A 25,392-nucleotide genomic window follows, 5' to 3' on the forward strand; every position below is an offset into this window, starting at 1 on the left:
CCCTGATTCTCTAAGACTTAAAATACAGTGTTAGTCATTATCTTCATCCTTCTTTGCTCAAGGAAAGAGAGACCTCCTTGGGGAAGAACTAATGAGTGATGGCAGAAGCAATTTCAGTAATTTCTCCTAAGAGCAGGATAATTCTAAAGTTTTCTCCAACACTTGGGGGAAGGAAAAGGAAGAATGGTAGTGTTTATACAAGAAAAATTGGGAATAGTGTTTTGTCCACCCTACTTTTCTCAAATTGAGCATGGGTGTTCATGTAATCTGCCATAATTGGTTTGAATATTTCTCTAAAGTTGCGACTGTCAATTCAGAAACTGTCTCCTAAATACAGTTGTTCTATTTAGTTCTGTTACTAAATTCTGTACTGTATCCCATCTTAACTGCTTTGATATTAAAAAGGATTGATTAAGGAGGCGAATACAGGAAATCAGAGCAGAATGCCTTACATAGATTGGATTACTGGGTAGAGAGAGTAGAATCTGGCAAGAAGAGAAAACCCGAGAGCCTAGAGGAGGGAATTAAGTAAAAGAAAATAGTAGACCAAATAAAGGAAGACCAGATGAAATAAATATGAGCTGAATGTTACTCTGGAAAGAGTATAACATCTCTAAAACATAAAAAACAACAAACATTCTTGCAGTTAATAAAGGGATATAAGACTATCTCAGAGGAGTTAAATGACAGGAGTTACATCAAGAATAGAAGCAGATAATCAAAATGTATGGAAATTTCTTGAATAGAGACAGATTAAGAGGTATAGCAAAAAGTACTATGGGAAAATTAATAATGCATCTATCAGAAAGTTATATAGAAATACTAAGCTGTTCTGCGCATGAATGTTCTGTGACATCCTTTGGTTTTGTAGTTTCCATAGTTATTTTGGTGCTTGCTTTCAGCAGGACTAACCTCCTGCTGCCATCTTGAAGCCAACTGGACAGAAAATAACATACAGTATTTGAAAAGACTTACTGATGTATTGTGTACCAGTAGATTTCAGTTTATAGGCTATGCAAGAGCAATTATAATCTTGTTCCAGGACAACTACGCACTCAGGTACAAGTTGAATTACTCACAAAAAGTGCATTCTGTTTCCTGCATTCCATTGAGCCATAATACTCTTCTTTGATCAAGAGGAATGTCATGGATATAATTTTGTTGGAGTGCTTTTTGCTTAACATACTTAGCATGCAATAAAATTCCCTATTTTGCACTATTGGCTAAGAGGAATGACACCTCAGAACTTTATCATTTATTTATTTATTTATTTATTTATTTATCATTTATTTGTTTGTTTGTTTGTTGAGCTATAACCTCTAGGCTCCTATGCAAGTTCCACTGAGATTAATTGATGTGCTTTGTTGCTACTCCCTGTCACCAAAAGACATTTTCTGCTATAGTATCTTTCTGCTACTTCATTTGGAAAAAGAACCCAAACTCAATGAGCATTTTGTACATAAAAATGGGCAGAAAATATGGTTAGGTATACTAAAAGTTGGAAGAAATTTCTTACTGTATTTGTAATACTGCACTGACAAAAAAATTATGCATATGTCCATGAATTTTTATGATGTCAATCTTCTGAATTTAAAAATCAAATATTCATTTTTAACTCCACAGAACTGATTGGCCATATTCAAAATTAATGTCTTGCCTTTCACATCAGAAATGGCTGCTTGTTAGGAGTTGCAGAAAAGTAACAGAGAGACAGTCTGTCTTCCCAGGTGGAAACAATGTGACAGGTGGTCACAGCAGGAATGACTCATCTCAGCATAAGCTCCAATTCCAGTAATCAAAGATAATAAATCTTTTTCTGTTGTGCATTAGTTAATGATTACCATTTCATTCAATAATTGCAGAATACAAATAAGGTGGAACTTGATGGTTAATATATTGTGATGTCTGAATATATCTTTTGGGAGAATGTATATTATATTTTATAAGGCTAAAGCAGCATTGTGACATGATATCAGCCAAATGTTTAACTTCTTGGAGCAAGTTGCTGTACTGATGAAAAAGTAACTTATTGCACATGAGGGATGTTGTAACTGGAGCTATTATATGGCAAATAAAATGAATTTAATGTATTGGTTGTGCCATTCTAAACTCACAACTCTGCTTGAAGAGTAGATGGCATTGTGGCATGGATGTTCTTTTGTGCAACTTGTATGCCACTTACTGTACATCTGTTCCTGGATCGCAAGGCTGTGATCACAATTACTCATGCCCTGGTCACCCCCCAAGTGGACTATTTCATGAACTCTCCATGAAGCTGATCTTGAAGAGTGTCTGGAAGGTTCAGTGGTATAGAATGCAGCAGCACAGAAAGTTATATGTGCTTCTAGAAGGGCATATTGCACCTTTGCTCTAAAAGCTGCATTGACTGCTGGTTTGCTTCTGTGTCTAATTCAAAGTACTGGTTTTGACTTTTAAAGCCCCACATGGTAAGGAACCTGGTTACTTGAGGGACCACCTCTTCTTGATTACATCTACCCCTGCTATCAGATCCAGTAGGAAGAGCATGATGTGAGAGTCCTGTCTGCAAGGGAACTCCATCTGAAAGGACCTAGGAGAAAAGCTTTTTCTCCCATGGCACCCACACTCTGAAACATCATTTCTCCTGAAGGAATGAGGTTGGTCCCAACCCATGTGACCTCCTGGAAAGCTCTTAAATCCTAGATTATTTCAACTAGCCTACAGATTTCCTGTCAAGAGGTAGCCTGTGCCCTGGCAGTGTTGTATGTAATATCTCCCCTCTTGTGATCTTGCTTTATTTTTTCCCCCTGTGTTTCCTGTTTTACTGATTTTATTAAGTGTTAGATTTATTGTCACTTTGATTGAGCTCTGTAAATTTTATAACTAAAATAAATATATCAGCCACTTGTCACATGGTGCCTTCATATTAAATCTTTTTTTCCCTTTTCCCTTTTGGTCTTCTCTCAGAGGAAGTTTATATTTACAGTAAGTTTATGGCATATATCTTCAAAACCCTAGTCTTTCCCCCTTTTTGGAGTTCCTCCTTTTTTTTTTTTTAATTAAAAGAGTTTTGTACAAACAAATTTTTCCCCTTTTCACCCCCCCCTCCACACAATATAAATCTCATACAAATGCTATACCCCCCCAACCCCCCCGCAAAAATTCACATTCAAATATTATACCAAACACTTTACCCCCTCCCCTCCCCCCATCTTAAAATAGATTACTCATAACCCCTCTCCTCCCAACAAAAACTATATAAATTACTCTTAAATTAATAATAACACATTGATCATTTTCTAAGCTAATTTAACATCTATAACTCTTAATATAAATTTCTCCTAGCCTAACAATGTTTCATTAGTCCCATCTTCTAATTTATTCATACATATATATTGCCCCACCCTCCACCCTAACCCTCCCCCACCTCCCACACAAACCCACCCCCCTGACTTCCGCTGTATACCACTCTAACAATTCCAAACATCCCATATACTATTTACTCTGATCATCTATCGGTCTAAACATTCTTACCTAAAGGCTAGATAATAACTCCTAGTCTGGTATTTATTCTGTATATAATCAATCCATTTTGCCCATTCCTGTGTGTAATCCTCCTGTTTCTGAGCTTTTAAGAAAGCTGAAATTTTTGCCATTTCAGCGAACCCCGCCACCTTCTGAATCCATTGATCAATTGTCGGCAAAAAATCTTTTTCCCAATGTTGCGCAATCAACAACCTAGCTGCTGTAACCATATACAAGGCCAATTTTGTTTCCCCTTTGGTAAAATCCTTAACTATACCCAATAAAAACATTTGTGGAGTGAACTGTATTCTTTTCTTAAATACATTCTGCATAACCCACCATATTTTTATCCAAAAAGCTTTAACCTTGTTACAAGTCCACCATACATGAAAAAAGGTAGCATCTAGACACCCGCATCTCCAACATTTTGGTTGAACATTTGGGTACATGCATGATAATTTTTTAGGATCTAAATACCATCTGTAAAACATTTTATAAAAATTCTCCCTTAAATTCTGTGACTGTGTAAATTTAACATTCTGAACCCATATTTTTTCCCACGTTTCCAACATAACAACTTCACCAAAATTCTGAGCCCATTTAATCATACAATCCTTAACCAATTCACTTTCTGAGTCTCTTTCTAACAGTACATTATATATTCTTTTAACTTGTTTTGGACCAGTCTCTTTTATCTGCTTAATCAGTTCCACTTCTTTATCCATAAAGCCGACCCTGCGATCTTCTTCCCATCTCTTCTGAAGCTGTATGTAATGTAACCAATTTAAAGTAATTCCTTCTTCCAACAGCTGTTCCAAAGTTTTTAACTTCCATTCGCCCCCATCAGCAATAAGCACATCTTTATATAAACACCCCCTGAGTGACTTAATATTCATAATCCCCATGGTGTCTGCAAGATCCAACCAAAGCGGTATTTTATAATCCCAATTGGGCCGGTGCTTCTTCCATATTCTCATCAAGGCACTACGGAGAACATGGTTGTTGAACACTTTATCCACCCTGTCTTCATAAAAAAGATATGCATGCCATCCCAGAACAAGATCATGGCCTTCTATATTGAGCAATTCCATTTTTGTTTTCCCGAACCAATCTGCTACATGCGTTAATACCGCAGCTTCATAATACAATCGAAGGTTTGGGAGTCTAAGGCCGCCTCTTTCACGTGTATCTTGCATAATCTTCATCTTTACTCTCGGTTTTTTCTCCTTCCAAACAAATTTATTTAATGTTGTTTGCCAATTTAACAAGGTTTTATCTGACTTGAGCACCGGAATCATCTGGAATAGAAAGATAAATCTAGGTAGAATGTTCATTTTAATTGCTGAGATCCTTCCAAGCAAAGACAATTGTAACTTTTTCCACGCTTCAAGATCTTTCTGTATCTTTTGCCACAACACTTCATAGTTATTTGAGAAAAGTTTTGTGTTTGATTCTGAAATTTGTATTCCTAAATATTTAACTTTAGAAACTATTTCAAAACCTGCTAAACTTACAAGTCTCTTTCTTTGAGTCTCTGTCATGTTTTTAACCATCATTTTCGTTTTGTTTTATTCCTCCTTTTTGTTATTTTCTCCCTCTTCCAATTAACTTGAACCTAGCTAAGCTAATTGCCAGATTCAAATCCGAGTGCTTTGAATTTATATACAGTAATTGTGGAAGAAGGCTTCTCTAGTAGGAAAGGAGAATGATGTCTTCTCTCACTCTTGAAACTTACCTGACAGTGCATGAAGAAACAAAATTTAAATTGCAAGCATCTTTCTCATTACTTCGTCATTCTCTAGCATAGAGCAAGTTTAAATACTTGGTTTCTATATTCTTTAGAAACATGTGAATTCAGTTATTGTGACCTATTTATATCATGGCTAAAACAAACCATGCCTTAGCACAGTTCACCTTGTATACTGATTGGTTTAACTTATTGCATAAACCTTATTTGTATGTTTAGTACATTACTGTTTAAAGTTTACTGTGTTGTGTGAACCCACCTCATGCAATTTATTCAATAAACTAAGGCTATATCTTTTGTTAGTAAAAGATGTAATCCCAATTACTGAATAATCAAACAATTTGCAATTTACCTTATAGCATCATTGTATTAGAGTCATTTAACTCTAATTTTAACTGACATTGGCCACTGGATGTCATGATTGCACTGCCAAATATTATTAGAAAAAAACATAAATCTGAAGACATTGTTCAGTCTCCAATAAGCCAAGCATGCATATACATTTTTGAAAAAAATATTTTCCTGAGAAATAGAGACTACATCCTCATATTTGAACTTTTATTCCAGTGTTTCTTGCAAAAAAGTATAATGAGCAATCGGTGTATCTGAATAGTATCTCAAATCTGCCTCATTAATATGCTCTCAAAAACAGTTCAAAAAGTCCAATGGCTTCTTAACATTAGGAGAATGGGGAGCAGGGGGAATGAGATAGCTATCACTGATTTACTAGTGAGACCCAATTTCAAAACTTCAAACCTCTTTTAGTACTTTAATCATGATGATAAATCACATAAGGGATCCGGACACAACTTTAGAGCTCTCATACTTAGCCAAAGAATCATTTATCATTTATGCTGTTAAATAAAAAGGCAGTAGTCAAACTTGGCTCTAATCTCCCTAAATATCAAATGTCTTGACTTTCAAATCCTGTAAAAGAAAGTGATTGCACAGTACTAAAGAATATACCGTACTATGAATTATAAAACTAATTCTATATGTTTTGCAATGGGCAATGTCATTTGCTGTTGTTATATAGCTAAGGTCTGGCTGGAGTGTTGACTGATAGACTGATTGTAGGATTAGTATGCTTTGTGGGCAAATTGTGCTACTGTAGAAAGCTGAGGCATATGCAGAAGTTCTGGCAAGAGTTTGAGAGGAACTGCATTGTTTTGATTTTAACTGGATTCCTGCATAAATAAATAAATAAATAAATACTTGTAATTGTATACAGTGTAGTAAGGTAGTGAGAGTTACTATTGGTGTACCAAAAGCTGAGTAAATCTGTAATTCTCTTCTTGAATTTAAAAGTTCGGCATTTATTTGTTGGCTACAAGATGAAGAATTTTCTGGGCTAAGGAATCTCAGAGGTTTCTTTGAAGATTTGCCAGTTGGAAGAGATGGCATGGTCTATATTACGGATTAGTGTTAAGAATTGTGTGAGTGCTGAAAGTTAAAATTAGGGCATTGTATTATAAATTTTATCAGCAAAAACTGTATAGAAGAGTTTTGTGTATTTCTGCTATTTTTGAACAAATGACAGAAGGACTGAAACAGAATCAATTGGCAGAGAAAATAATAACTCATATTGGGGAGATAATGCACAAACATCATTTCATCTCTAACACACAGTGCTAGTAGTAATGGATATCCATCTCCTCCCTCACATAAAATAAGTTTAGTGAATTTCATGAAATACATCCTTTATTTTGGGTTTTCAAAGGCTTATCAAATATTATTATAAAACAGGAATTGATATCTCACTAATTACTCATTACTCATAAAAGCATTTATAAAAGTCTTACCACCTAAAGATTTCCAAATGTGATTTTGAGCCTGTGAAGTCATAGTAGGTCTCGCAGTGTCTCTATTTGACAAAACTTTATCTAATATTGGAAATATAGGCACTTCTGATTACATATTTAAAACAATATTTAAGCACGTTAATACAGATAAAATTTAAAATGCTGTTGTATTTCCATCTGAAAATTACAAGGGGCAGAAAAAGTCTGTTGTTCTGTTGAAAAAAGCATTTGCCCATGTGTTTAATACCAAAAAAAAAAGCATTTCTATGGAATCATAGTGATCGTAACAGACTGACTGCCATTTGGAGTATGGAAGATCAGAAATTAAGGTTATCAGTTGATGGACTAATATATTGTATGCAAAGATGAATATAAATCTGGTTCTGATAATGTAACTGCAGCTTGTCTACTTTGCCTACCTTTGTTATCTCCAGGTAGTGAGCATGATGAGAATATGAAGTGGATGGCCTTAATAGACCTTTCCAAAGAGGAATTTGCAACTATGCATTTGCCTTGTCTAAAATAACTTTATGCTCTGTCTACTGGTGTTTCCAGATTTATGGTCCTAGAGGATTTCAATTTACTTTCCTTGGATCTGGGCTTAGAGAAAGCCTTCATGTTCATGGCCAGCATTGCAGCAGGCAGACCCATGAAACAATGGGGATTGTCACATATTATACATTACTTTTGTCTCACTGTGGTAGCAATATGGTCTGGGGTATATTACCATCTGTCATGGAAAGATGATTCCCTGTTGAACTTAGAATTTACTGCAGCATGCCCTTACTTCCAGGCTTGCCATATTTGATTAATTCTCCCCATGCACTTAATAGGCTCAATGGGTTTCAGAGGGAACACAAGGTTTTCCCTGAGGTTCATATGAGGCTCTAGTCATCATTTAGAACAATGGGGCAAAAATGCCTTTAGATTAGACTGCACCTATGTGGAACTCTTCTGTTTGCAAACTCTGATGGGGCCCTTACAAATGATGAAATGGCAAAAGAGATATCCAGAGCATCACTGGGGAAAGGTTAGAAGTAAATTTGACTTAATATAAGTAAGAGCATTCATTATGGCCTCTCTTGTGATATGATAGGAAAACACTTTTCTCCTTTTTTTTGTTCTTTAAGTGTCAACGATGGCTCTGTTCAATGTAACCCAATCCCTTCTTGGTCAGGAGGGACAGGAATACCTACCAGGTTATTGAGAACTCTGTTTTGACAGTGGGCAACATTGCTTGGGTTTGTTCCACGATGGATTCCAGTTGAGCAAGTTCAATAGAGTTGAGGCATGACCTTGCGATATCTAGAATAAGGATGTGAAACTCAATTTCATTGATGGCCCATCAGGGTTGACCTCGGAGGGCGGCCAGGGAGGCGTGAACAGGGTGTGTGTGGCCAGCTCAATGTCACTTGTGTTGGGGGTGCCTGTGGTGGCCCAAGCTCTCTGCAGTGAAAATGGGCTCCCAAGCACCGTTTTTGGCTGCGACTGCCTCCTACAACCCTCTACCAACGAAAAGAAAGCTCGGGAGTGCCACATGTGGCCTTCATGAACTGTTTTTGCTGACAGAGGCACCGTGGGCCTGTCCTTTGCTGTTTCCAGGGTAGCCTTATGGGCCAGATCTAAGCACCCTGCAGGCTGGATCTGGCTCTTGGGCCTTGAGTTTGACACCCCTGATCTAGAAGGAGTTAATCCTGTTACTTCTGAGGAAATGGACTGGGTGGGAAAATCTCTATGATGGTGAATGCTATCTTGAAAGTTAGGATAACCTTGTCGATTCTGGAAGAAGAATAGTCCATCTTATTCTCAAGAAACCATTGCGGGATCCTATAGGTTTGGACTATTTCTGTTCAGTTTCTAAGCCTTCTTTCTGTGAAAGGTTGTTGAGAAAGTGTTCAGCCTATCGCTCAAAAGATCCTAGAGTAAATTGATCTTCTGGACCCCTTCTTGTCTAATTTCAAACTAGAATACTGGTTTGAGACATCTTTGATCACAGTTGCTTATATTGTATTGAGACAAGTTTGGTTCCACTTGGTGATGTGGCAGCTCAGGATGGGGGTAATATATCCATCTTGGCCCCCTTTGACATCTTGGCAGCCTTCGATACTCATTGATCATGGAATCTTTCTGAACTAGCTTAGGGGTTGGAGTTCTGTTGTGATTCTTCTTCTTTCTTTGGATCTGGTTCCACTCAGTGTTGAGGGAAATGTTAGTCCCTGATCCCTGCTTTGCAGGGGGGCCTTGAGAGCACCAAGGACCTCTCATTTCAACCCTGAGCTATTCAAATATTCTCTTTTGTTGGAACTTTTATGAAATATTCTTTGTTAATTTATCTCATAGTTTCATCTGTGCCCAATATAAATAGTAGGTGGGATGAAGAAGATGATTTGTATGGAGTGCTGATAAAAAAAATTATATAATTTTGTTATATTTTTTCTTGTACAAAAGTGACAGACCTGAACTGCATGAAGTGGAATTCTGTATAGACTAACAAAATGGTGGATATTAGCATTGATACATGAATTGGTTGCTTATATTATTTTAATAAAAGGTATATGTAAGATTACATGAACAAGGAAGAAAGGAGTCCTGGCAAGATTTTAGAATCAGCTTTGTTGCTAATTTCAATTTTGACTGGGTTTTTGCAATAAGAAAATGTTTAGATTTGCCTGTGGTGCTTCAAACTTATTACAATTGTTGCTTCCTGAATCCAGTATTGCCACATTCGCCCTATGATATTTTATATAAATAATGAAAACTTTGTTCACATAGCTACTGCAGATTTTGCCTCAAGTAACTCACCTAATCCTAAACTGGAATTTCCTCTTTCTCCCAGTGGTATAATGTAACAAGAGCCACATTTCCATTTTTGAGATTTCTCACAAGCTTCATTCTGTCCTTTTCTGTTTCTGGAAACTACCTGGTATTCTTATTTAATAACGATTCTCTTCTCCCACTTTCTATACATACCACTTTTTTCTGTTCAGCATTTTAAATACCTTTGTATATGTCTTACTTTGGGCTGTACGGATTTCTCCCATTTTGTCTTGCAGAGAATATGTTTGTATCTTCAGTATCTTGTTCCATGAAATTTTCCATCCTTCCTGGACCTTTTTCTCCTCAAGTATTTAAAGCAATTTTGATAATTTCAACAAATTTCATGGCAAATTGGAATTCTTTGGAAAAAGGTGGAAGGATACCAATATCTATGAAAATTGGTTTCTCTAGATGTTGGAAAATTGAAATTCTCCAGATACGTTCTACAATTTGAAAGTTTCACATATTGCTGTGTCCATGTTTATAACACATTTGTAATCTAAATATATTAAGGAATTTTGTTTTTGTTTTTTATTTCTCATATAGTTAAAGTATGCACTGTATCATTTCAATCGGAAATTGTCCTTGGAGCCTAAGGTATCTGTCAATTGTAGAATAGTAGTAGTTGGATCATCAAATGTAGGAATCTCTTTCCTGGAGACATTGATTTTTTGGTAAGTTTTTAGATTTGTTGTCATTTAATTTCACACTGGACAATTTTTCACTATATTTGTTCAATTATTGCATTTATGTCTCATCTTTTTAATGAAAGCTCAGCGTTATATACTTGTAAGTCTCACCTTGTTTTGTCTCTAAAATAATAACTCTTATTAGGTTGGCTTTGAATAAATGACTTGTCCAAAGTCACCCAGGGAGTTTTCAGTTAAGGATAGAGTCAAACTGAATGTCATCATTTCATGTTTGTCACCTTAGCTATTACAATTTACCTAACCTGTCTATACTGCTGTGATCTAAAGTCTCTGTGCTTGTTAATGTACACATGGTACTGCTTCCTTTCACTCGGTGTTAAAGACAATCAAGTTGACTTTTATTTGTGTATAGCATACATCAGCAGTAGGATTCACTTACCTTCCCTACCGGTTCGCAAATGTGAGCCTGCTCATGCTCGCTTTGCTCGCACGTACCGCATCTGTTAGAAGAAGACATGGACAGCAACTATCTCTAGTTTTAGGTTTAGCCAGGATAGCCAATGTTTTAAGACATAGTGGGAATTTCAAGCTAATATTTGGAGGTCCAGACTTTTTGTTGTTATTGTTAGTTGCCATCAAGTTGATATTGACTTATAGAAACCTTATAGATAGTTGTTCTGGATTGTATTTGCTCTTCAGTCAAGTGGCTAATCCCTGCTAGAGTTGAGTCTATGGCTGTAGTTATTGCATTGATCAATTACAATGCTGATTTTTTTTTTACCGTTTCCTTCAGTCTTGCCAAACATGGTATCTTTGTCTACTGTTCTTTCTCTTTGCATGTCCATAATATTAAACTGTTAGCCTTGTCAATTGAGTTGATAAGGAAAGCTTCAGCCTGATTTTGTCCACTATTTAATTTTTTGTTCTTCCAGCAGTTCATAATGCTCAGTACCTTTTACCAGTATTTATTTATTTGTGTATCTGTTTATTTATTTATTTTCTATAGCCACCCATCTCAAACAAGTGACTCTGGGTAGTTACAGTTCTAAAACAATAAAACATTAAAAATAAATAAAAATAATCCAAAGCTAAATATACAGCCACCAAAATAATTAACAGTGCTCCCAAGACACAAGGACTTTAATACATTTGGAGCCCCAGATCCAGTATACAGTCAAGTTTTTTAAGCCTTATGAAAGGCCAACAGTTTGGGGTCATTTTAATCTCTGAAGAGAAAATACAGTATTCCACAGGGTAGGCATTATAGCAGAAAAGGCTCATCTTCCTGTCGCTGCCTGCTGACATTTTGGCTGATGGAATCTGTACCATACCTAGTGTGCTGGACCAAATCAGACAGAAAAAACCTGGTCCCTCAGGTAATCCAGCCCCAAGGCACGTAGGGCTGTAAAAGTGACAACTGGCACCTTAAAGGGTAGCAGTGTAAAACACTCTGGTAGCCAATGCAGCTCAGGTAGCAGTGGTGCTATACGTGCCCTGTATCCAGCACTATTTACTACCCATGCAGCTACATTCTGCATTAATTGAAGCTTCTGAATGTTATTTAGGGGCACCTAACAATGAGCAGGGTCTCCTGGTCCAGGAATGGTTGCATCTGGAGCATCACCTTCAGTACCGTATGTAAGGGCTTTCCTAGCTATAGCTGCCACCTGCTGTTTGAGCAGGAGCCATGATTCTAGGAAGACCCTCAGATTGCACACCATGTCCACCCAGAACCAAAGATGGAAAAACCTTGCCTCCGGAGGATCCAAATACCCACCGTCTTGCTAGGATTGAGTCGGAAACAGTTTTGCTTCATCAAGACCCCAACAGCACACAAATAATATCATACTGTAATTCAAAAATGCCTTCACTCTCCAACTTTCACATCTATGTGTTGATAATACTACGGACCAAACAAATTGGGTCTTTATTTCTGTTATTCATTTAAACTACAGAAAGATACAAGAAATTGCAGTTCCTTTCTTTGAACCCAGAAACCCATATCTGAGATACCCATAAAGTTCCTTTTCATTTATCTATAATGAATAGGATAAGGGAAGCATGGAGTTCTCATCTCTCTTACGCAGTGTTTTCCATTAAGATGCCAAGAATAAAGAGGAAAGATCTAGAGCTAGTTATTAAGAATCCACTTCTGCAGATAACAGTGAAGCATGTGGATTGCAAATGGCAGATGCAATTCTATTCTGACTTACTAGACAACAACCTTGTTAAAGAAATACATTAACCTTAATTACAGCACTTAGATGGAGACTTTCACATCATGTCTATATCACGCTAAACAGCCTAGAGTAAAATGCAGCTAAAGATTGACATCTCATGATATTTGTACAATTCAGTACATATATTTTCCTTGAACAAATAATTTGGAGATGTGATTCAGAGTATAACTATGTTCAGATCACATTTAATCTGGGCAGTGTACATTAGGTCAGGTCAGACTGGCTGAATTCCTCTAAAAGCCCCTGCAGAAGGGCAAATAGGCCTGTTACATTCATGCCGAAATAATTTGCTCTAATGCAGTGGATCATTACATTTTTATAATAAATTACAAAGTATAACAATGAGAAAGTAAGGACATATTTATATCTTTCCCACTCATGTTTATCATTAGACATTTTTTCTTTCCAGCCCAGACTGCTTCAAGTATCAAAGCTTGATTAGTGTATGAAAATAACATGGCGGAGAACTTGGCTCATTTATCAAGTGCTGCTTTTATTACAAAAAAAAATCTGTTTTACAGTATATAGCAAAAATATGTTTTTATTTTGTACACCTGCTTTGTTTATGTTACATAATTATTTAAAGCTTGAAAGACCTCCAGAATAGTCAAAACAGTATCAGAACTATTCTAGAAGGGTAAAAATGGCCTATTTTGAACTTAAAATTGTTTCAAGTTTGAGATGAAACTTCTCAAGTTTGAAATATTTGGAGTTTCAAATGTTTTGCCACTCCTATTATTATTAATTTGTTGACATTTACCTTTTGGAAAAGGGTAAAACACTATTTATTGCAAAAGATAGTTTTTTGGGGGGGGTGCATGTGTCTGTATATTTTGTGCTATTTGTGTGTAGTTTGCTTAAAGGTGATAAGAAAACTACTAAAAAAAAACCAATATTGAAAGGCCAAATAAAACCTGTTCAATTCTAAATAAAATATGAAAAAAATATTTTGAAAATATCACAAAAGAAAAAGCTAATCTTCACTTATCCTCCATAAATTTATAATATCTAAACTGGCACTTAGGGATATTTTCCTATAAATATATAGTTTATGTTTCATTATTTAAAACATTTTTAAAAATCATTAAAAATAATTATATTTTCCTTTTATGTTTAGGATTATATATTAAGATACAATCAAATGATCATATTGTTTTTATTTATTCAGTTCATATTAACAATGTGGAAATATTGCAGAACACAGAGTTTTGGCAAGAAGGAATAGGGAAATGCTATACCCCATTGTTAAATGTATCAGTTTTACTCCTTTAGTAAAGACAATGCAGAAAGCACAGCTATAATGTAAGGAGAAGAATTTGCACTACACCTTGTAGCAAGTATCTCTTTGTCCTATTTTAGTATCATCCCTTCACCACCTGTTATTAGAAGACTGTCTAATTTCCCTATACACTAGTCCAATAAATTGCCCAAAAGTTGCATTTTTATGTTTATGATAGCATTGATTCATTATCATTCATATTGATAATGAAGAAGACAAAAATAGAAACAAAAACTGCATATTCTTACATATAAGTATTTGAAAAAGTGTTTGACAGTGTTCCTATAGGTATAGGTCCTATAGCAGGGGTGTCAAACTCAAAGCCCGGGGCCCGGTTCCAGCCCATGGGTTGCTTAGATCTGGCCCATGGGGCCACCCTGGAAACAGTGAAGGACCAGCCCACGGTGCCTCTGCCAGCAAAAAAGGAGCTCTGTTTTTGTTGGCAGAGGGTTGCAGGAGACTGTCGCTGGTGAAACAGAGCTCAGGAGCCTGTTTTCACTGGCAGAGCACTCGGGCTGCCACAGGCGCCTCCGACGCTAGTGATGTTGAGCTGGCCTTGCCCACCCTGGCCACACCAGAGGTGGGTTCCTACCGGTTTGGACTGGTTCGGCCAAGTAGGTAGTAACTCGGCGGCCATGTCCCCAAGCCAATTCTATCGGCACCACCATAGGCGCCACCATCTTGTTTTTTTACTACTATGCATGTGCGCATAGTGTGCAGCAAGCGTGCAAAGCATGGTCTTGAGTGAACCAGCAATAACAGAAGCCAGAACTCATCCCTAGACCACGCCAACCCTGGCCTCCTGAGGTCAAACACAACCATGATGCAGCCCTCAATGAAATTGAATTTGACATCCCTGTCCTATAGCATCCTACATTTCTGTAGTAAGTTGTGCAATGGAAAGAGCAACTTTAACTTTGCTTTTCTTATCAGATTTCTTTTAGATGTGTTGATCTGGAGTTCAGGTATCATTATAATGCTGTCCATTGAGAATAATGGAGACACATTTAGACTGCAAACTATCATAGGCACGTTGACCTGAGAGTAAGTCCTGTTCAGCTAAATAGGACTGAGATTGTAGATAGAATGAATATAGCACTTATTAAGTTTATCCTTTTTTCTTTCTTTGGATTTGTTTAGCAATCATAATGGCTTAGCAGTTGCATGTTTCTAAGCTCTACTTAGAACAGATACAACTCCCGTTATCTGGTTGCCCATTATTACATAGTATCCTGCACAGCTGTCTTGTTTGGCAGTAGCTAGCATAATGCTTGCTGTTTAATTAGGCTTTTTATCTTTACATTTGTCTGAGAATGTCAGGAGCCTTCCATGTTGCCTGTCACTAATTAGTTGACTAATTAAATAGTTAGTGCTTACTTGCTGATCACAGGGCTAACATGTAATGAGTGTTGTAGTAATTGTTATTGTTTTATGCTATCTGCCTTTTGCCACATGAGTTGCCTGAAATATGTGCCCTTTTCGGACTGTTTTTTCTATATTGAGGGAAAATAATATGAAACAAAACAATGCAGTGGCTGGCCATGCACTTAGTATTACTGAACGTTCAGACAGAGATAAATAGGACATGTTCTAGCTTGCCTGGCTGTGAAATCAATTACAATAGATGGTGTCTGTGATAAATGCAAGACATAATGAAAGATAGTGCTCAAAATATTTGCAGCAATCATTTAATAGAGAACAATAGTGTACTATAGGTACTGTATATCTAGTCTAATGATTTTAATGTTTAATGGTAACCTGAATGGAATAATTCTTATCTATTTTCCCTATAAGCGTAGATCTCCAGGATGCATTTGAATTTACAATATTTTAACTGAGGTAGTTTTGGCTTTGGAAAAAAAAAACTGTTCCCAAACAGTTGCGCATTCAGCTACTGATCTGCTTCATGTATTTCATGTAGGATTGATCCATTAATGACTTCATAGAAATAGTGAAGATTCTGTTTATTGCATTTGTCATCAGGAAATGGTTTTGAATTATTTCATTGTGTATTTTTAATGAGTCTCTTGAAAGTGGTACAACTAATGTTTGTATCTGATTCTTTAGCTTCCTTTTAGGGAGGTGTGTCTTTTGTTTCAGAAAGCTTATTTCTCATCCATGAATGTCTATGAAATTCTATTGAATATATACCTTTGCAAAAAGTGAAAATGATCTAAGTAGTAATATTTTCAGTAATTTCTGCTTTCCTTATCACATCACTAATAAATTGGCAACATGACCCTTTTTTGTTTTAAAGCCAAGGCTGCTTAGGCCTCCTTTGTAGCTGCACTTTAAAGCCAGGCAATGAAACCCAATACCTTTTACTTATTTCCCTAGATACTCTAATCCCTCCTGCTTTACAAGTATCTTTGAGCTGTTCTTCCCCTTTTGTATCCACAGCAACATGAATCCCTGCTGGAATTATTTCCTTCGATAAAGCAGGTGCACTTGTTTAATGCTTGGTTGGGTTGAGCTCTTAACTTGAAGCGTCAAAAAAAAAAACCTGATGGCTGCCCTGTGCTGTATAGAACAGAGTATTCAGTATTTTTATATATAACTCACAGAAGCAGTTCTGTTTCTGGTATGCACTACCTTTTCTTCAGCATGTATCCATTTTGCAATGATCAAAAATATGCTGCTTGTTTTAGTATTAAAGAATCTAAGGTTAAAGTGGATGAAGCACTCTTGAGTTAACTCTGAATTGTCAAAAAAATGAATTAATTGCAAAGTTTTCTCATTATAAATGCAATCATTTCCAAACTGTGTTCTATGAGATAACTAATATTGTTCCACCCAAAATAAATAGAACTTTAATAGCTTTTGTAAACAGAACGTTTATCCAGAAAGGAGGCTAATCCTAAATCTCTTCAGGATTTATTGTTCTGTTTTTATATTCTTCAGTTAGCGTCCACATAAAATTATAACAATACTTTATTTTCTAGAAAACTATTCTCAGTGAAAAATAGAGAATCTTCACCCATGCAAACTGTGCCACTCATTATATTTATCCGTGAAATTTTTGTTTTCCAGGGCGCTGCTCTGGAGAGTCCAAAGAAGGGTTAAACACAGCCAATCTGCCCAGAACTGAATTGAAAACTTTAAGCCACGCCTCTGGTGCTGACTCCCCTCAGATTTTTTCAATTCAGCTAGCCCAGTGGACGCGCTTTAAGAATTTCTCCAGTTCTAAGATTAATTCCTTGGACTCTCCAGAGGAAGAATAATTTTTTAAAACAGTATATTTAAGGATTTTTAGAGCAGGCTGGTGAGTTTAAATTTAAGTTTGTTTTTTTTCCCTTTTTAATTGGGTTTTTCTCACCCTTCGGCTCTCCTGGAGTCCGGGGCTTTGCTCTGGCTCCTGGAAGCCGCAGGCAGCTGTTGGGGGAAGCGCGTGGGTCGGAGTGCCGACGCCAGCGCTGTTGGGGCACCCCTACTGGGGGCCGATTCCCGCTGGAAGCCCTCCGTTGCAATTTGTGCTTCTAGCAAGTCAAATTGCTGCGTGGGCTTCCAGGGCAGCCATTTTGGCTTCTTCCCTCTTTAAATTTGGCGCGCAAAGCCCCGGTGAGTTCCGGCCGCCATTTTGGATTGCGCAATCTTCCGGCTTTACTTTTAAAAGTTTTTTGCCGCAGCTGCCTGGTGCCTGGCTCTTTGCAGGAGCCGCGTGGAGTCAGACTTGCCCGGTGTGACCGGCGACCTGGGCCCAAATCCAAGCAAGTGATAGCGGCGTGGGATCGTGGCCTGCTGGGTCGCCTCCTTTACTCTCCTGCAGGCGCTGGGAGCGAATTCTGCTCGCGCCTAAGAAATTCCAAGCTACTTCAGGCCTTGCAGTTTCTCTGTCTCCTCAGGAGCATCGTGCTGCGGTGGGCTTTCTGGAGGTGGTGAGTGGTGGTTTTCCCATCCCCCTACTGTCCCAACCAGTGATTGTTACCATGGCAGATCAGGCCCCTGAGACTTCTGAGGGTGTCTCTTCCAGAGCCCCTGTAAGACAGGCCGGGAAAGCAGCCAGGGAGGCCATTAGAGGGAGTAAGCCTTACTCCAGGCATGGCCCCAAGCAGGGCTCAGGCCTAGATAAAGATGCATTAAGGCGACAGAAGGCCTTAGAAAAACAGTTTTCCAAAGCCCAACAGCAGGCCCAATCTTCCCTTTCGGTGTCTCCTGGGGAGCCCTCCAGGGAAATTCCTCCAGCCCAGGGAGGCCCCATTTCTGATAGTGAAGAGGAAGGGGATTCCCTGGCCATGGCAACTTCTCCAGGCCATTCCATGGCTGATCAGGCTGATCTCTTTGCCTGTCCCTCTGATATGGAGGAGGGACCAGCTCCAATGGGGCCCTTAGCCCCGCAACAGCCGATCCCCGGGCCCACTCAAGGGGTTCGCCCCATTGAGGACCAAGGGCCTAACCTATCCACTGAAATGCAGGAAATAATTAACAGGGCCATTTCCCAGGGCATTGAGGCAGGGATGCGAAAAGGTGGCAAGCGCACTCGCAAGACCCACCATTTGCAACCCCAGGAGGATTCCAGAGAGATGACTCCTAGCCTTCCTCCTCCGTCCCTGCATTCTTCAGTGGCCTCCGATGAGTCAGACTGGGAGGAAGAAGAGGAATTTCTTCCTAGGCAGGAAGCTGAATTCTCTGGGGATGAGGCAAGCCCCGCCAAAAAGCCGGCCTTTTCAGGCTTATTTAATTTGGATAATTTCAAAACCATTTTAGATAAGGCTAAGATCTCAACTCACATGGGGTCCACCCCCCCAGCTCAGGTGGTTGTAGACCCTGATGATCTATCTGGGGATCTCTTTGAGGAACCCATTTCGGTCCAGGAAATAGTTCCTGTACCCAAGATGTTCCTCAATTTAGTTCAAAGACAGTGGGCGCAGCCAGCTACCATGGCTACCCCCAGCAGCCATGACAAGAAGCTATATACGGTGGATGCCAGCCTGGAGGAGCTGCTCAAGCTCCCTCTTATCGATCCCCCTGTAGCGGCTCTTACCTCCTCTTCTGTGCTCCCTCCTGACCTGTTGGAGGGGCTCAAGGCTGAGGACAAGAGAACCGAAACTGCTTGTCACAAGACCCATCAGGCAGCTGCATGGGCCATTAAGTCCTCCGCTTCAGCCTCCTTTTTCTCCAGGGCGGCTCTCCTGTGGCTGAGGCAGTTGTTGAGGAAGATACCTGCCAAGGACGTTAAAGTCAGGCAGGATATCAATAAAATCATGGCAGCCACAGAGTACACTGCTGATGCCACTCTGAATGCTGCTAAGTTTGCCTCACGTGCCCTAGCGTCTAATGTTACTTCCAGACGCCTCCTGTGGCTTAGGCACTGGAATGTTTAATTAATTTAATTTAATTTAATTAGCACTTCTAGACCGCCCCCTCTCCCAAAAGGGACTCGGGGTGGTGTACAGTCCATATCAAAAACATCATACATAATAACAATTAAAAATTATTAAATGGATAAATACATAAATAAGAGGAGGATAAAATAGACAGAACTGTAATTGCTAAATAAATAATTTAAAATATACAAAGTTTAAAACCCCAGTGTCTTATAAAATTAAGTCACCTAAAAAACCAGTAGGAAATATATATGCCAGGAGGTAGACGTTAAGAATTATGCCAGACCAGCCAGTCGGAACAGGTGAGTCTTCAGTTTCTGCCGGAAGGAGCGGAAGTCAGTGGTGGTTCTAATGTCGGGGGGGAGGTCATTCCAGAGGGTTGGGCCCATCACAGAGAAGGCCCTACTCCTTGGTGTCGCCCGTTGGCATTGCCTAGTGGACGGCACCAGGAGAAGCCCCTCCCTGTGAGAGCGAATTGGCCGCAGGGATGTATGTGGGAGGATGCGATCCCGCAGGTAACTAGGCCCTATGCCATGGAGCGCTTTAAAGATGGTGGTCAAAACCTTGAAACGCACCCGAAAGACCACAGGTAGCCAGTGCAGCTCGCGCAGGAGCGGTGTTACGTGGGAGTACCTAGTACTCCCCATGACTGCCCGCGCGGCTGCGTTCTGGACTAGCTGCAGTCTTCGTGCGCGTCCCAAGGGAAGCCCCATGTAGAGAGCATTACAGTAGTCCAGGCGAGACGTCACCAGTGCGTGAGTGACCGTGCGTAGGGCATCCCGGTCCAGAAGGGGGCGCAATTGGCGCACCAGGCGAACCTGGTGGAACGCCCCCCTAGCCACGGCTGCCACATGGTCGTCCATTGACAGCCGGGCATCAAGGAGGACGCCCAAATTGTGTGCCCGTTCCACAGGGGGCAGTTGTTCGCCCCCTATGGCCAGCGTTGGAGTCAGCTGACTGAACCGAGGTGCCGGTAGCCACAGCCACTCAGTCTTGGAGGGGTTGAGTTTGAGTCTGTTGTCCCCCATCCAGACCCCGACGGCTTCCAAACACCGGGACATCACTTCGACAGCCTCGCTGGGGTGATTTGGGGTTGAAACGTACAGCTGAGTATCATCAGCGTACAGATGGTATTCAACCCCAAAACCACAGATGATCTCTCCCAGCGGCTTCACATATGTGTTGAACAGGAGGGGCGAGAGGACCGACCCCTGTGGCACCCCACAAGTGAGTGACCTCAGGGTCGACCTCTGCCCCCCCGTCAACACACATTGCGACCGGTCGGAGAGGTAGGAGCCGAACCACCGTAAAACGGTGCCTCCGACTCCCATCCCCTCCAGCCGGCGCAATAGGATACCATGGTCGATGGTATCAAAAGCCGCTGAGAGGTCTAATAGGACCAGGATAGAGGAACACTGGACGATAATTAGCCAGCTCCATTGGGTCCAGTGAAGGCCTCTTGAGCAAGGGCCTCACCACCGCCTCTTTCAAGGCAGTTGGTAGGAAGCCCTCACCCAATGAGGCGTTCACCAGGCCCAGAAGCCAGCCTCGTGTCACCTCCCAGGATGCCAGTACCAGCCAGGAGGGACACGGGTCCATTGAACATGTGGTGGGTCGCAGCCGTCCACACAACCTGTCCAAATCCTCGGGGGCAACAGAGTCAAACTCCTCCCAGAATGGTCTCACAAGACTCACTGTTGACGGCTCGTCCGGCCCACTGGAGGGGGCCCATCCGCTCCGGATCTGAGCGACTTTGTCCTGCAGATATTCCCCAAACTCCTCTGCTCTACCCTGCAAGGGTGCCCCCCGCGTCCCCTGTGACAGGAGAGAGCGGGTCACCCTAAACAGGGCAGCAGGGCGGTTATCCGCGGACGCAATAAGAGCGGCACAATGTCTACGTTTGGCCGCTCTCAATGCCACAAGGTAGGTCCGTAAATAGGCTCTTACCTGTGTTCGATGTGGATATGCGCTCCAAATGGAAGCTTGTTACTGCCCCCTTTAAAGGGGACAAGCTGTTTGGTGAGGTCCTTGATCCAGTCCTTGTAGAAAACAAGGACAAAAAGAAAGTGATGCCATCAGTCACCAAAAAGCCTGATCGTAAAGGTCCTGGCTCTTACAGGAGGCAGGCCTTTCGGAACAATGAGCCCTCCACCAGCTCCGCCCCCTATCATCGGGCCTATCCCCAGCAGGGTGAGCGGTCTCAGGACCGTCAGTCCTTTCGAGACAGAGGTCGCCAGCAGCCCTTCTCCAAGCAGCCATTTCGGGGGGGCTCCGGCTCCCGACCCTTTAGGAGGTATAAATGACCATCACAGGTCAGCTCCCATAGGAGGGCGGTTGCAGTTGTTCCACGCCAAATGGGAGCAGACCACGTCGGACCAGTGGGTTCTTCAAACGGTCCGCATGGGTCTCACTTTAGAATTCTGGTCCCCCCCTCCCCGCCACTTCATCCGGTGTCCAGTTCCCTCAGGGTTAGTCAAAAGATCCCTCATGGAACAGGAGATAAGGCACCTCAAGGAGATCAGGGCCATAGAACCTGTCCCAGCAGGCCAGGAAGGAAGAGGGTTTTACTCCATCCTGTTTCTGGTCCCCAAAAACTCAGGAGGGTGGAGGGGGATATTAGATCTAAAGAGGTTCAATCACCACGTGACATATCGCAGGTTCAAGATGCAGTCCCTCCAGTCCATCTTGGGGTGCATCAGGCCAGGCGATATACTAACGTCCATAGACCTCAAAGAGGCCTACCTCCACATCCCTATCCGCAAAGCCCACCGCAAGTTCCTGAGGTTCTCTTACGCGGGCCTCCATTACCAGTACCGGGCAATGCCATTCGGCCTGTCATCAGCGCCCAGGACATTCACAAAGGTTCTCGCAGCCGTGGCGGCTTTTCTACGGTCACGTCCGGTCAGACTCCACTGTTACCTAGACGATGTTCTCATTCTGTCATCATCGCATCAACAAGTTGTCAGCGACCTAGAACACACCATGCAGGCGCTCCGGGACCACGGGTTCACCATCAACCTGGAAAAAAGTCATCTCGTCCCCACGACCAGACTGAAGCATCTAGGGGCCGTCATCGACACCACCTCGTGCACGGTATCCCTGTCCCCGGAAAGGGTGGCCAGCCTTAGGGAGATGGTCGTTCAGGTGCAGCAGTCACGTCTAGTCAAGGTGGTTCAGCTCTCACAGCTCCTCGGCAAGATGATCTCGTGCCTGTCAATCGTGCCTTGGGCGAGACTTCACTCCCGTCCCCTTCAGTGGCTCCTGCTTCCATATCAAAGAACAAACGAAAGCAGCTCAAGAAGACTGATTCCAGTTCCAGCAGAGGTACGTCGCTCTCTAAAGTGGTGGTTGTCTCCGGCCCTGTTAAAGGGGTCGCCATTCAAGGAGCCAGTCAGGCTCACCATCACAACGGATGCCAGCCTGTTCGGTTGGGGGGCCCACTGCCACAACCAGCTCGCACAGGGCAGGTGGTCCCCTTCCGAAGCCGCTCACAGCATCAACTGGCTGGAGCTGAGGGCAGTCAGGCTTGCGCTGAAGCGCTTCCAGAGCACCGTTCAGGGCCACCACATGCGCATCATGACAGACAATGTTGCCACCAAGGCGCACATCAATCGACAGGGGGGAACGCGCTCCAGATCCCTGATGAAGGAGGCGGAGCTCTTGGGTCGATGGGCGGAGAGGTATCTCCTTTCTCTTCAGGCGGAGCACATCTCGGGCACGAGCAACACCCAGGCGGACTGGCTGAGCAGATCCACAGTCGACCACTCGGAGTGGCGTCTACATCCACTGCTGTTCCAGCAACTGTCCCAGAGGTTCGGCCTCCCGCTGGTGGACATGTTCGCCACTGCGGCCAACGCGCATCTTCCGCGGTTCTTCACAAGGTTCCACGACCCGAGGGCGGAAGGAGTCAACGCGCTGCACGGCCCGTGGCCGAAAGGTCTGCTTTACGCTTTTCCCCTGCTACCTCTTCTTCCCAGAGTCATCAGGAGGATCCTAGCAGAGGAGGCGGAGGTGCTGCTGGTAGCACCGTACTGGCCCAGGAGAACCTGGTTTGCAGACTTGGTGAATCTTTCGATCACACCACCGTGGCGGATTCCTCCACAGGACATCTCTCTCAGCCAGGGGGCCCTTCAACATCCAGAACCCCAGTGGCTGCAGCTGGCCATCTGGCACTTGAGAGGGATCTCCTAAGCAGAGGCAAGTTGTCAGACAAGGTGATTGGCACCATCCAAGCGTCACGACGGCAGTCCACGACGCGCATCTACGACGCCACTTGGAAATCCTTCGCCAGCTGGTGCACGGCTCATGGTACGTCTGCGCCCCTTGCTTCGGTTCCTGTCATCCTGGACTTCCTGCAGGAAGGTTTGGACAAGGGCCTGGCATCTAACACCCTGAGGCGCCAGGCGGCAGCCCTGTCAACCATCCTCTCAGTTGAGGGCTACGCATCTCTTGGCCGGAATCCGACCATCCGCAGTTTCCTCAGGGGAGCGACCAACCTGAGACCCCCAGTGGTCCACAGATACCCATCTTGGGATCTCAATGTAGTGTTGCGGTCCCTCATCGGGCCCCCGTTTGAGCCCATTAAGACGGCCAGTCTCAGACACCTTACATTCAAGACGGTTTTTCTGGTCGCTATCACGTCTGCTCGTCGCATATCGGAACTGGCTGCCTTGTCAGTCAGAGAGGACTTGTGTCTCATTCGTAACGACAGAGTAATCCTGAGGCTGGACCCTTCCTTCATTCCGAAGGTCAATTCCTGGTTTCATCGGGCGCAGGAGGTGGTCCTTCCGGATTTTTGTCCGCATCCTCGGCACCCGAGGGAAAAGCGCTGGCACATGCTGGATGTACGCAGGACTATTCGCAGATACATCAAGCGCACGGCCAGTTTTCGGAAATCCGAATCTCTATTTGTCTCCTTTCAACCAGCTTCTCAAGGCAAGAAGGTCTCTTCATCTACCATCGGCGGATGGCTGCGAGCCTGCATTGCGCTTGCCCACGTTTTACAGTCCGTTCCTGTGCCTCGCAATATCACAGCACATTCGACTAGAAGCACCGCCACCACAGCTGCCTGGTCTACACAGGCACCGATTGAAGAGATCTGCAAGGCGGCCACCTGGACTTCTCTGTCTCCATTTGTCCGAAATTACAAACTGGACAGTTTTGCATCGGCGGAAGGGGCCTTTGGGAGGCGTGTTCTTCAGGGCATCCATACCAGCGGAGCGACCCTGATGGCTGAGCCTTCCCGCCCTAGTGACAGTTAGCTTGGGCATGTCCCTTCTTTGGACTCTCCTGGAAAATGACCATTGTCTTACCTGAAGGGTCCTTTTCAGGGCGCTGCAACGGAGAGTCCACCCCGCCCTGGGGTCTATTCTCCGCTGGTGTTTGTGAAGTCACAGTGTTGTTTGTTGTTTCTGTTATTGTTGTTGGACTATTTTTGACTTGTTCCATATTAGACTTCCAGTTGAAGTTTCAGCGCATAACTGTTCCACGTCTTCATTGAATAAATCTGAGGGGAGTCAGCACCAGAGGCGTGGCTTAAAGTTTTCAATTCAGTTCTGGGCAGATTGGCTGTGTTTAACCCTTCTTTGGACTCTCCGTTGCAGCGCCCTGAAAAGGACCCTTCAGGTAAGACAATGGTCATTTACTATAGCTCCCTTCCAGGTAGGTGGTTCAGTAACATATACAAATTTAATTTAATGTACTAATGTTCTACAGCTTCTATAGTTTTGCAAGCTCAGATGAAGCAACAATTGTGCAATCCAAGATAATCATTCTTGAAATGTTAATCTAGCCTTCCTTAATGTGGTGTCTTCTGTTTGTTGGATTTAAATGTCCATAATGCCCGCAGACACACCCAAACGTAAACAATTATATGAGTTGAAATTCCAGCACATGGAAGTGACTGGGTTGGGAAGAGATAGCCAAGTTACCTTCATTTTGGCATCATAGTATTACAAGAAAATTGAATGAGAAAGCCTTAATTGCCAATTGCAAAAAATTAAAATCCTAACTAATAAAGAGACTAAAAA

At 42.1% G+C, this 25,392-nt stretch overlaps 1 protein-coding gene across 7 annotated transcripts in view; it reads left to right on the forward strand.

Moving 5' to 3' along the window:
- The window catches only part of CFAP61 (cilia and flagella associated protein 61), a 163,662-nt gene that overhangs the window by 65,103 nt on the left and 73,167 nt on the right, over positions 1–25,392 (forward strand). For all 7 annotated transcript variants that reach the window (XM_081950243.1, XM_081950245.1, XM_081950247.1 and 4 more), the window contains one exon: positions 10,417–10,544. In XM_081950243.1, coding sequence (XP_081806369.1) covers positions 10,417–10,544 — 128 coding nt within the window. The remainder of the gene's footprint in view (positions 1–10,416; positions 10,545–25,392) is intronic.

The sequence above is a fragment of the Natrix helvetica genome, assembly GCF_964273705.1.
Source record: "Natrix helvetica genome assembly, chromosome: 4".
NCBI lineage: Eukaryota > Metazoa > Chordata > Lepidosauria > Squamata > Natricidae > Natrix > Natrix helvetica.